Source organism: Fringilla coelebs (assembly GCF_963513975.1).
Source record: "Fringilla coelebs genome assembly, chromosome: 5".
Taxonomy (NCBI): domain Eukaryota; kingdom Metazoa; phylum Chordata; class Aves; order Passeriformes; family Fringillidae; genus Fringilla; species Fringilla coelebs.
The window spans coordinates 69,563,463-69,577,199 of NC_140033.1; the positions used below are offsets into that span (position 1 = coordinate 69,563,463).

The 13,737-nt window shown below is 39.9% G+C and overlaps 1 protein-coding gene across 7 annotated transcripts in view; it reads right to left on the reverse strand.

Moving 5' to 3' along the window:
- EPS8 (EGFR pathway substrate 8, signaling adaptor) overlaps window positions 1-13,737 on the reverse strand; it is a 124,340-nt gene that overhangs the window by 12,097 nt on the left and 98,506 nt on the right. For 5 of the 7 annotated variants that reach the window (XM_084206694.1, XM_084206690.1, XM_084206692.1 and 2 more), the window contains exons 15-18: window positions 13,161-13,344; window positions 9,743-9,876; window positions 6,335-6,446; window positions 5,314-5,457 (exon numbers count right to left, since the gene is read on the reverse strand). In XM_084206694.1, coding sequence (XP_084062820.1) covers window positions 5,314-5,457; window positions 6,335-6,446; window positions 9,743-9,876; window positions 13,161-13,344 — 574 coding nt within the window. The remainder of the gene's footprint in view (window positions 1-5,313; window positions 5,458-6,334; window positions 6,447-9,742; window positions 9,877-13,160; window positions 13,345-13,737) is intronic. The other 2 variants (XM_084206695.1, XM_084206696.1) reach the window with 2 other exon arrangements.

Genomic DNA, 13,737 nt, shown 5'->3' on the forward strand with positions numbered 1-13,737 from the left:
AGATCTTTTGAGGACATCCACACATTCATCCCATCACTTCTATTCATTGCTATAAAAAGAAGCATGCACTATGGAATTTGGTGACTACAGAGTCCAAAAGGGGAAATTTTGAGATTCAATATCAGAAGAGTAATTCAGTTACCTCTGAAAGCTCTCCCAGTAATTGCTGTGAGGAAAATGGAGTAAATCACATCAAACAGTATTGTTAGAAAGGTGAAAAGTAACTGTCTCACACATCACTCCTGAAATTTCATACACACTAGCAATTTAAACTCAAGGAACATTAGTCTTAGGAATTACCTCTTATTAATCACTAGGAAACTAACAGTTCTAGCAACATGTAAGAATAAGAATATTCTAACATTCTTTTTTTGAACAGGGAACAGAGTGCTGGCTATAAAACATAATACATGTGATGCCATATAAGCAATCAGCTCTTTTCAGAGCACCTACCCAGACAGAAACAGGCTTAATAGAAAACAAAAGTGAAGGAAAGAAGTGCCAAAGGATTAGAGATTGTGAGGTGGATGTAAAGAACACTTGTAACTGGAGAAAAATAAGAGTTAAGTCACATCAGGTATTAAAAAAGTGCTTAATTTTTCTAGCTAAAGAAATGTGGTCTAGCTCAGCAAATGAGATGAAGGTGCTGCTCACAGAAGGGCTTGGGTTGGGAGGGACCTGATGGTTCCATCCAATTCCACCCCCCTGCCATGGGCAGGGACACCTTCCACTATCCCAGATGGCTCCAACACCCATCCAGCCTGTTCTTGAACCCTTCCAGGGATGGGGCATCCAAAACTTCCCTGGGCACCCTGTGCTAGGGCCTCACCCCCCCACAGTAAAGAATTTCTTCCCAATATCCCACCTAAACCTGTCCTTGTTAAAATTACAGCCATCACCCCTGTTCTGTCACTCCATGCCCTTGTGAAAGTCCCTCTCCAGCTAGCTGGCCCCCTTTAGGTACTGCCAGGCCTTTGGAAAGTCTCCCCAGAGCTGAATGATCCCAACTCTCTCATCATTCCCTTGCAGGAGAGGTGTTTCACCCCTCAATTCACGTAAATTGGAACAAATTCTTTAAACTGTTTGGAATGGTGATGGTACGCACACACTCATTAAAAATCTGGATATATCATAAAAGCTTACTGGGACTGAATTTTGTTTTCTTATTTCTTGCCAGAAAAATCTTTGTTTTTACAGGGAAAAATATTCAGTCCCAAAGCTGTTTTCAGCACGCTACAGGCTGCATCTGGTGAAAAAACAAGATTCGGTGTGATTCAATCTATTTTTAATGGAAGCAAAATAGTAAGTTTGAGTAAAAATGCTAATGGCTCCAACCCTAATTCTTGATCAGTGTAAAAAAGTGGGAACAATATATTTTCAAACATACTTTGGCATTTAAAAAAAGGGAATATACAAATTCAAACTGTGGGAAAAACAAAGAGGCATTGGAAACAACCAAAGCCAGTGGGAAATGTTCTCATTGAGTTAACACAGACACAGAGCTTTCAGTTTACTCTCTTTCTGAACATTTCAGTGCCACATTCCTGTTTGCACAGTGACACCAGCCCACCAAGAGGGCTGCAGAGCATTCAGCCACAGCTTTGTCAACAGAACTGTGGTTTGGATCCTGTCCTGGGACTCCACTGAAGGGACCAGAGAGAACCAACCACTCATCTTCAGCCAAAAGGGCCAGTGAGGTACCCAAGACTGGAAGAGAAAATTTCAAGCAGGGTCTTTTGCCAGAGTTTACTTTGGTGTGTTCAGCTATTATGCAAACAGCTGCCTGCTAAAATCCTATTAAAGTCCCCAAGCTGTTCTTTGCAGGGTATGCCACATTTGTGATTTCACTGAATTGAGAGGAAATTTAGACAGAATTTACTTATTCAAATTGTTATTAGCTAGGATTAGTCCCCAATTCTTGAAAAGAAAAAGAAAAACTGCACCTTAATAAACATTTACTCTCTGCCTAAGGATTTTGTACACATCACTGGTAATATAACTGTCTCACCTCCAAAAGGGTGTCAGGAGATTAATTAACACACCCATTAAGATACACAATTCTATCCTAATTATGTTCTTCAAACTTCATTTTCCAGAGCGTTAAAACAAAGTTAATAAAATGCACACAAAATAGGAAATACTATGATGAATTATTTCATAGGTTCATCAGCAATACTTTTGCAAAATAAGAAATCAGAGTGCTTGGGAAACTCTTTATGTTCATGTATAATAGGATAGTGAAATACCAGTCCTGGCTCACAATAAAATAAACAGATTAAAGGAGCAACACCCCAGAAAACTCTGATAAACAATAATTAACAATAGTAGAAAATAGAAGAATTCAGCAAAATTCTCTCCTAAAAGTACAAGAGTACCAAACAAGCAAAAATACTTTTTCCTGGAACTAATTCAACTGACCAGCAGACAAACAGTGTTACAGCCTCTGACTCACAAAGATAATTAAATAACTGGGATACTGCTGGCAATGTCCTGCAAGTATCACCTCAGTGCTTTCAAGTGACTTTTTGGGACCTGGATCCTGAAAGCAATTGAGTGAAAAATCAGGATTTAAAGTAATGTGTGGCCTTAGAGGTCACTGGGCAGGGGGACAGAGTGAGAGCTGAAAAAACCTTTACAGCTCTGAGGATAATTGTGATAATGAGGTATCCATCTCATGTAGCATGATCAAGTGAAAAAAAAATCCTCTTTTTTAATGGAATCCTTAACAATCTTCCTAACCATCTATGAACACCCTTTGGGGAGCAGTGCACTGATGGTTATTAGTCTGTAAAGGCAGACACTGCCCTTGCTCATGACACTTATCTGCAGCTGGCCACAGCAGCCAGGCCACTGTGAAAGCAGCTTTTTGAAAGCTGAGAATTACCTGGGAGAGCAGCAAAAGTTGCACAGCACCAGGCACTGCTCCTGTTCAGGGTCTGGCAAAAGTGCTGATAGGAGCCACTCTGATTTCCTGATCAAGTTCTCCTGTCTGACTTTGGGCAAGGCATTGATTTATTTAATTTTTAAATCAGTTCTCTCTGAAACAGCAGCAATGTCTCATAGTGCTGTGGTGAAAATAAATGGAGTTATGCAAACACTTCCCAAATGAACCATGTGTCCATCACAGGAAAACAGACAAATGGGAGTGCTCAGGAGTGCTAAAATTATAATAATCACCACCAAGTTTAAACAGCATTACTGACATGTCTTGGTAAAAACTTCATTTATCCTGTGCAATTCATTACATTCATAAATAATTTCACAGTATTTCAAGCTCACATCTGAATTTGATCAAGCTGTAGAATAACCTGCCAGAGGGCAAAGTAACAAACTTATCTTAAACAATGTTCCCTGACCCTAATTTTCATAGGTCCATGGAGAATGCTTTGTGGAAATGATTATTTTATTATATGCCACGTCTTGTCATTATTTCAAACAGAGAACTTCAAACCCTGCAGTGCATTAGAGAAGAATAATGTAAGAACCTCTACTCAAAACTGTACTCAGGACTTGGTGGGAAATTCCAAACACACAAAATAACATGCACAGGAAAAAAGAAAACCAAGCCAGATCTTTAAATCAGGATTTGAAAAGCACTCTAGATGCATGCTTCACTCCACAGACAGGCAAATCCACAGCCAATGCAGGATGAGCCAAGATGTTGCAGGCAAACAATTTGGGACAGGAAAGCTCAGAAATGGTCTGATTCAAGCCCCCCAAGATCAAGGCAGGTCTACTGCATTATTTTGCAAAACATTGAGGCATTTCTTGGTTTTCAGTCACCAGCTGGAAAGTGCAGACACGATGAATTGATATTAGATTAAATTATTAAACTTCAAGCTTCAACAGAAGTTTGGTTAAAAGTCTGATTTAGAAGTAGGCCTGGAATTTCTTCTTAATTCAAACTTGTTTGCCTAAACTTTCAAGATCATAAGAAAAAAAAGAGAGGAAAGGAAGAGGTCTTAGAAAATAGAAAAACTTTTTTTAACAGCCTATAATGCCCTTAAATTTTGTCTAAAAATACATTTTGCAACTTTATCCTATATATCCTTACTTGGGTGGATAATTGTGCTGATGTAAGTATTTTTTTTAAGTAATTCTCTCTAATTCTGTTCAACATATAAAAGAAATAACAACAATAAAAATATTAGTTCCACAACTCTACATGAAAGAAAGAAAATTAAATGAGATCAGGATAATAGAGTGCTATTGATGCACAGACATAGTAATTAAAAAATACCTGCTTTGTGAATTCAAAAGCAAATATACCTCCTTTTTATGACTTCAAAATGACAATAATTAAATAAATTCAGGAGTGGGATAGAGGCACACAAAGACAGAAAATAAAAGGAAAAGCTGGAGCTCACTCTTCTAGGAAAAACAAAGATGACCCTACCTTAAATAATTCAAACTCCTTCTTTGGCATCAACAGCTATCAATTCACAAAGGATATTTGCAATTAAAATAAATGCATACACATGCACCAGGACTGAAGTTACCACCTCTAAGCAAATAAGCAGGTAAAAAAAACCCCAAAAACTGAGGTAAAACATTTTTGCAGTATCTCTATCAACTGTATTCTCTGTGAAATACAGACATCACTGTTGGAACCCTGGGTGCTGAGAATTTTAGGCTTTCTGTGCTGACAGACACTGACCCCCAGGTGAGCACTGCATTTGACCTGAGGCCATGGAGAAGGCTTCCAAAATTAATTGATGACACTGGGATTAGGGGTGTGGAGTTTGAATAGAAGTGTGTAACATCACAGGGAGGAAAACTTAAGAGTTTAAGGGTTTAGAATGTAGCAATGTATATAAAGCAAGATGGAGGTTCTAGGGTGGAGGTTGGTCCTTCTTCTTTACCTTCCTATTTTCCTTCTTCTCCTTCTTCTTCTCCTTCTTCTTCACCTTCTTCTCCATGGGTTTGGGTGGTTTTGTGTAATTGGATAAAAAGGTCCCCATTGCAGGAATGGGTGGTTGGTTATTGGGTTAAAAGTGAAAATAATTTAGGTGTCATTTCTTAATTGGACAGTTTATCCTTAAAAGGCCTTGTAGAGAGAGAGATGGGGCTCCATTTTTAGTTTGTGTGAGTGAAGTGCTGTAGAACTCTCAGTTTGTGAGACTGTGACATAGATAAGAACTAACAAACATCTGAGTCCCAACAAGAAATTCCGTCTCACACATTTAATCCCAGCCCTGGCAAAAAAGAAGCAAAGACTCCCCACATCAATCTCCAGCCTCTCCAAGAAGTGTAAATTTCCTGTGCACACCCTGACACTTCCAGAGGAGGTTTTTCCCCCAGGATGGACAGTACCTGGATGGTGCGGGTGTAGGCAGGCTCCGGCCATCCCTGACCGCCTTCCGTGTTCCTCAGAGGGTCCAAAATGTTGTTTGGCACAAAGCCTGTGCTGCCACTCTTGTTCTGAACCTTCCACCACTGCTTTCTGTCATCCAGAATCTGAAAGAATTTGGTAAATTAATTACATGTCTTTTCTGACTTCCCTCCTGGCAGTGCTTAGGCTGTGAATCGTATCAAAACAAAATCGCGGCTTTGCCAGGTTCTGTGTCTGCCGACAGATCTTGCACAGATGCATCCCTGAGAAACCCCTGGATCTTCCCTGATTCCCACCATCCTTAATTCCACATAGTTCTACTGCACTTCTCAAAATGGGGCTCTCAAGGAAGAATATATAAGTGTGGAATGGAGTTCTGTAAAACTCAGGAATGTGCTGGATCAGACAGTGGAACAAAACCCAAATACTTGCACAGAGATGCTGCCGTCTCTACAACACCCATGCTGTTAACAAAAGGAATAAATAATTGCTAATAATCCAAGTAAAGGCAGCTCTGGGGGAGCACAAATTAGGAGACACAAGACTTGGTGAACAGGGAATGGGATCAGGAGAGCCTGGAGCAGTCAGAAGTCTGCCTGCCTGCCTGCCCCACATTCTCACACTCAGCATTTTCTCTCTTTGTTGCTCCCTCCCTTCCAAATGTATCTCACTTTTCTGGTGCCACATCCTCTTGGAAAGAACAGTCCTTCTCTATACTCTATGTGTACACAGATAGTTATTTAAACACTACTCAATATTTAAAAGCAACCCTGGAGAAGGTGGAAGGAACACACAAATGTATTTCGAGCACGGATCTCTACAGCACCCTTCCCAAGTCAGCAAAATTGATGCAAAACAAATTAACTGAACTTTCCATACTGAGGCAGACAAGTCAAACACATTGAAGCAAGCATTAAGGAAAGCCACACTGTCCACAGGAAAGGTACCCTCAGCTCTGAGTAGCACCGGAAATTTGTGTGTTGTCTTTGCAAACAAAATTACCTCCAGAATCTCCTCTTTCATGACAGAAAGCTCGCTGTTGTTTCTTGCCACGAATTCGTACTTGCATTTGGCATATTTCTTACTCTGTGCTTTATTGTGTGCTTCGTAGTTTCTGCAAAGCAAAGATCAGGCTATTGTTCAGGGAGACAGTCAAGCAGCTAAACACACAAAATGCCCTCTTTGAATAACTTGCAAAACGTTTTTTAAAACAAAAACCTCAAGCATAATATGGTGCTGTTGCAGGACCACCTATTCATAATATACTGATTTAAGTGCAAAAAAAAAAAAAGTACAAATAAACAAAATAAAGAGGTGGCTGAAATACACAGACCTCAAGAACTGCTAATCTTTATTAGCTCACTGCTTGCAAGATGTATGATAACAACCTAGATTAGCAGGTGCTATTGTTTCAAAATAAACATGTACTCTATATTTAGTTTGTTTTCCTACAGAAGGTTAAACAGTCATTTGCCATATAAACAAATGACTATACTTAGGATATAATTGATAGCTGAGGCTTTGTATGAAATTGTGTTTCTAGTGTTCATTACAGATTGTTTCAAATACATAATAGATGAATAAATTGTTGCCATCAATACTAATGGAGTTAAACTCTAAAAAAAGTTCACCTATTGTAGATCAGTTTTCTTAATTGACCATAAGATGCCATCAACTTCAACAACCTCAAGATACTTTATCAATTAAGAATGAGAAATAACTTCTTACACACAGGATTCATTGTAGAACAAGGCACATCCCAGTAAGCTCTGTATCTCTCTGTTTCCATGAGGAAAACCTGTCCAGAGTGCCTTTGGTTATGGAGCTACTGCTTTCTTTGACACAACACTTTTCAATTGAGAAGTCCCCCAGCCCACTCCAAACAGGTCCAGAAACCCCCCCAGTAACTTTATCCACTTGCATACTTTACACACTTTATACACTTCCACAGTCCAGTAATTTTATACACTTGCTGCAAATTACACCAACAGCATAAACCCACACTGGACAGTAAAGTAATCAAACAAACAAAAAAAAAAAACCCCACATAAATAGACAAATAAATAAATAGATACATAAATCCAAACAGCTAATTAAAACATGAAGCAATCCATGGCCTGAAATGCTGGGTACAAGGTCACAGCCTGGGGATGTGAGCATGGGTGGTTGCTGCTGCTGCTGTGTAACTCTGGGTTCCAGGTGTGCCTGAGCAATCCAGCAGCTGCCTGGCTACTGCATGGCTGTGGAGAACTGTCTCACTTGACTTGAAGAGCAGCACCAAGGAAAATCATATTCAGACTGAAAGATTATTTTGAAAGAAAGAGAAAACACTCACAGTATTTAAGGGGAGAGGGAAAGCAGGGGATGACCCCCAGCCTGCAGAATAGCTGTTACAAGGCTGCACAATGTGTGAGTAATACCAATTTTTCCTGCTACCCCCCTAAAATTAATATAATTTTGGTTTTCTTTCTCAGAGATGTGACTAATGTAGCTCTGGCAGTACTTACAGGCAGCCTTTACAAAATCATTACAATATTCTTTATCTTCCTATTTTGTCCACACCTAACTATTCTGATTACTTCAAAATTGTAGCTCAGGAAGAATTTTTTTAAATGTCCACATTTTAGTTTTACTGTACTCTGAACATGGGCCAGACAATGGATGAATGCTTCTGAAGAGAGCCTGATTCTTCAAGCCCAGCTTAATGAGCCAGTTTACTCTGCACAAATATTCTGATCACTTCCCTCCATCCATCCTCCTCTGTGCTTCTCCCTGCCTAGCAGTTATACCATAATTTCAGGCCTCAGCTCTTCACTGTGCCCTGCTTGAGATCCTAGAGGGCTGCACAGACTTTCTGAGAGCTTTTCTTCAAATGACAGTGAAAGCCAAACTCCACAGCATGAAACTGCTGCTTTGAGACAGCACAAAACTTGCTGAAAATTATTCAGTGCTTTTGTGGCATCAGAGTTCCTGAAATACCTAATATCCACTGAAAGTCTAAGATTCTGAGAGCTGATTTGCATCACCCAAGGGAGGCATGTCATACATCAGTGGTGAGAAGCAGGCACCACTACAGCAGGTCTCATTCCACAGTTTTCCAAGAGATTAATTTCACTTTTCATGAACTGTTTCTTGGAAACTCCCACTTCTCTTTACTGCCACAAAAGAGGCTTGGATAACTCTTTCTGTTCCAGACACCCTGATATCATCAACAGCTCAATGCAGTAGGACTCTGTCTCTAAAACTGGAGTGGTGGCAAAACCTTTTGCATGGAATATTCTTGCTCTGGAAGGACAAAGCAGGTCTTACCACATAACAGGTAAGAGAAAGGAATTTAGAGCTCAGATCATCTAGATTTCAAAACAAATGGTCCCAAGACAAGAATGCAACAGGCAATCAAGTTTGAGAAAACAATTAAGAGAAGACTACTCTGCTGCTGTTGCCATGAAGAATAAGTTCAAAGTTCGGAGAAATTAATTGTGTCTTCAACCTGCACACCACATGGGAATTGGCTGGCATGCAGATTAAAAACAGGAACTTTTAGCACATGGCTCGAAACTAGGGATTCTGAAAGGGTTTTCATCAAAAGAGTTATATTGAGGATGCTTTAACCAGCAAGTTGATCCCCAAAATTTAAAACATCTTCCATGGCTCATAAGAAAAAATGCTTTTCATATAGTATATATGGAATATGGTTTGGTACAGGAGAGCAATTCCAAAGCTTCTTTACTGATGTGCCTCCACAGTTTGTGCTGGTATAAATTCTCCCCAGAGACAAGGCCAAGGATCACTGCAAATCATCTTGTCAAGTTATTCAGTTTTAGGATAAAATGAAGGGGGTGAAAGAGGATGTGCAAAAAGACACTGTTTGCTATGCAAACATTTCAGAGCATTTTCTGTAGCTTTTGAAAGAGGATGGAAGAGACAAGGTGTCACTGTTCTGAAAGTGGGTATTTATGCACCAGCCCAGAAAACAAAAAAGCAGATGATGGAGAACTAAGTGAGCAGCTAAGAAAATCAAACAATCAGTCAAAACAAGGACAGGTGAATCTCAGAGTAGACTTGTCAGTCTTTGTAATTCTGAAAAGAGCAAAGAGCGTATTTAAACATGAAACAAATCAGAACTAAAATTTGAACCAAAGTGGGTGGATTCTGTGCTTGCCATTGAGTTGGAACTCCACTGCATCATTTTTGACAAAAGCAGCAATTTAACATCATAGATAACCAGGATATCTCATAGAAATGACACAAAAAGAGTCCAAATCACACACTTCAGGTAAGGAAAAGCACTGCTAAACAGAATCACTTCCCCAGCAGACACAACGCCACGACCAGAGGCAGTCACAGACCCCGCCACCCCAAGAGCAAGAAGTGGGGACAGTTTTCCACAGCACCACGGGGCAGGGTTACCTATCTACATGTCGGCTAACAGTTTGCTTAAAGGCAGCCACAGCTGCCCCCTGGTCCAGCAGAGGCCCTCTCTTGTACACCGTGTTACTGAATGCATACCCATCCGCCGGGGGGTAGTCGGGAACGCCGGGAGGCTGCAAGACAAAAAGGGAACAAGAAGAGGATGGATTAGTGCCCTCCTCCCAGGGCCCCTGTCAGCATTCCCTCATGTCACCATCCTCTTTTCTGAAAAATCTTCTTCGCCAGGATTACATCTCCTGGGAAGCTGAGAAGCCTCAGAGAAAAATGGAGACAATAATTATCTGATTGCTTCTCCTGTGTTTTGCTGCTTTGGAATGTGGGTTGGACATTGTTTACCAACTCTCATGTGAATTGTTTTAACTTAATGACCAATCACAGTCAGGCTGTATTGGGACTCTGGAAGGAGCCACAGGTTTTCATTATCATTCTTGTTAAGCCTTCTGTCTGTATCCTTTCTCTATTCTTTAGTATAGTTTAGTATAGCATTCTTTAATATAATATAAATCATAAAATAATAAATTGGGCCTTCTAAGAACATGGAGTCAGATTCAATCATTTCCTCCTTCATCCTGGGGACCCAGCAAATACCACACCCCCATCCTCAGGTGCCCACAGTTCTGCCATGAAAAGTTAATAACCTCTGCGTTTCAAGCAGGTAAACGCGGAGATCAAAAGGATGAGAATAAAAGAATTTCTACCCCGAGTCGTGCCACTGCATTAATATTGTAGTGGATGTTCTGTAGAAAAACAGATCTCTGGGGCGAGGGCTGTGTCATCTCTCAGCTATCACCACAGCAACACAACTTACAAACAATGGCTGAGCTGCTTTAAAGTACCCTGCACAGAAAAACTGCTCTGAGCTGCTGTTCTGGATGTACAACTCAAGCCACAAAGCTCTAGGCAGCCAACAGTAAGCGTGTGGAAGGAATGAAGGAAAATTATCACTCTATTGCAAGAGCTTGTTCATGTCACACCCTCACTGAATATGGCTATAGTCCATGAAGAAATGCAAGAATGAGTGACAGTTAATATCATTATGGTTTTTAACTCGGGAAAATAATCATTCTTTATCACAAGCATATATGTAAGAACATTCAAGGGTTTAGGAAATTATTTTTGGTTTTTTTTTAACAAAAAACCATCTTAAATTCAGCATCGACACTCCCCTTCTAGGCAAGAATTATCTCAATCACAATTTCCAAAAGCATGACCAAGCTTAACAGTCCATTTGTGGGTATTATGATATTGAAATAGCAAATTTTATATCCTTTCCTTATACCATCCAGCTGCACAAGTTAGACTGGCTGAGATTCACTAGAATTTGCCAAATCTTTAAACCTGGGTTGTTTTGGATTTTTTTAGTTTTCTCCTGCGTTGTTTGTGCTTTTGGCTTATTTTTTCTTGTCTCTGGTAATGTGGCTACAGAAAAGTTACTCGCCTAATCTCTACCTCCAGGTGTTGTGGCACCCAGAGACACTTGCTTAGGGGACTGAGGGTTTATGAAAAGCAATTAATAAAATAAATTAAACCCCACAGAATTGCCCATAGAACTAGAATATTCTTTAAAACACTAACTAACATTTTTTGAGAGGCCATGAGGGAAGGGTGGTGATAGCAATGGTAAAAGCTACATTTCATTTTACTGTGCCCATTAACTTCACTAAATGCTTTTCTTCTCAAAATGAATCACTGGCAATACTTACTTTTTGTCACATTTATTCTTGTGTATCTTGTTAGGCATAAAGCCAAACAGTGCTATAAGTAATCAAGAATCTATCATGTTATCCCTCCTTGGCTTGGCAGGGTTTTTACCAATTTATTTTTTTGTCTCTATAGCTGAGTAGACCTTTTTTTTTATTGACTAACAGAGATTTTCATGAAAATAAAGTTTTAATGTCACTGGGAAGTTTTTCCTGGGGAGGTTTTGCTATCTCAAATTAGAGAATTGATTTGCAAGAAAACAACATCCCATAACACCCAATAATAATTCCTAAAAATAGAAAAGACTTCTAAGTGAACCTAGGAAATTCTTAGGTGTACTTCCATCTCATGAATGCTAAAAGGGTATATTGGATTACCTAACACTAGATTTAAGCTGAACCAGAATAGAAGAATGAAATAAAAATTTAAATTAAATCTTATGTCCTCCCAGCAAAAGACAGAACCTTCCAAAAGGAAGATTTCTGTATGCTTCAAAAGACAACACCCTCTTTTTTGTTAATTAAAAAGCAGCAAAATCCACATATATTCTTAAAAATTTCACCAAAATCAAAGTTCATTTTCTGATAAATTCTATTGAAAAAGAAGAGACAGAATCTGGGTTGAGAAACAAGGGGCTGGCTATAAAGTTGGTCAGAAAATGCACCCTGGTTTCTCTAAAGGCTTTAGGGGGTGATGCATAATTCCACTCTTTAAAGAGAATAACCTAACTTTTGCTAAATTTGTGACATTCCTTTGAAGAAAAGTTTGGGAAAATTCTATATACAATCATTTTCCTGATCAGCAGGGGTTTTTTTTGAAGTTGGCCTAATCTACCTGACATGGTATTGCCCTGAGAGCACCTCTGAATATTTATAAGCAATACAGTGAAAGTATCAATAGATTACTGAATAATAGATCCCACATTTATGAGGAGGCAGTTTAAGTCCAAAATTCCACCAGATAGGGTGGTTCCTTTCTTTTGGATAGTGTGTCTGTGATTGACAACACTTTGGCTCAAACATTGCCTGTGGAATTTGCAACCCTGACAAGGGGAGAGACGAGAATCTTGACTCTATGTTCCAGAAAACTGATTTATTATTTTATGATATATATTATATTAAAAGAAAATGTTATATTAAACTATATTAAAGAAAGAGCAAGGAAACATCAGGAGGCTAGAAAGGAAAAGGATGGAATGAATAATAAAATCTTGTGACAGCTCACAGCCTCGACACAGCTGGCTGTCATTGGTCATCAAGTAAAAACAATTCACATGCTGGGTAAACAATTCTCCAAATCACATTCCAAAGCAGCAAAACATGGAGAAGCTGAAGCTTCCCAGCTTCTCAGGAGAAAAGAACCTAGTGAAAGGATTTTTCAGGAAATATGTCTGTGACAATTGCCCAAAGTATTTATGCCCAAAATCAATGGGATCTGACAGCAGAGCTCAATCAAACTGGACCTTGGGGGCTTGGACTGTCCTCCCAGCTGGGGCAGGGGAGTGCACAGGTCCAAGGAGAGCAGCAGGCAAAATCCTTCTATTTTCCTAACTGCATTTTTGGTGCCTGAGCCGGTATTTGGTTTCCTATAACTTCCTATAAGCGTGAAGAGCTTCCACTGTGGTTACTCCAGGAACGCCCCTCGCCCTTAGGAAGGAAGGGGTCGGTGTTAATTAGCTAATTAACAGCACTCTTACCTCACTGGACAGTCTTTTCATCTCTTGCTTCCTCTGCTGCTCTGCCACGTTAGCCACAGACTCAGCCAGATGGTTGAGGTCCTGCTCCTTTGGAGCTCCCATGAAGTTCAGCAAAGGAGGCTCCCAGCCATTCCTGAAACGGGGCACGTACGGGGGGATAAAATGGTCTTTTGGCCATTCAGCTCTGTGGGAAAGGCACATCAGAAATCCACGTCAAGGGCCACAAAATGCTGGTTCAATAAGGTCCAATTTATAGAAATTGAAATGCTTCAGAATTTTTATTAGCGTAGAGGAGAGGCTGGGATTACAGTAGAGGCAGAATCATGCTACAACAGAACACATTTATTTACCTCAGCTGTCCTCCCTGCAGTGCCCTGCAGAAGGAGTTTGCTGCTTCTGGAAGGACACATCAGTGCTAAAGCACAGCAAACTTCTGCCTTATAGCAAAGATGGGTGATAGACGAATCAATCAAAACAAATCTAGGGCTTGTTTTAATGGTGAGATGTGGGGGGGAAAATATTGCAATGCTCTATTTGTGTGAAAGCACCAACATAAGAATTCAGAGAAACAGCTTTG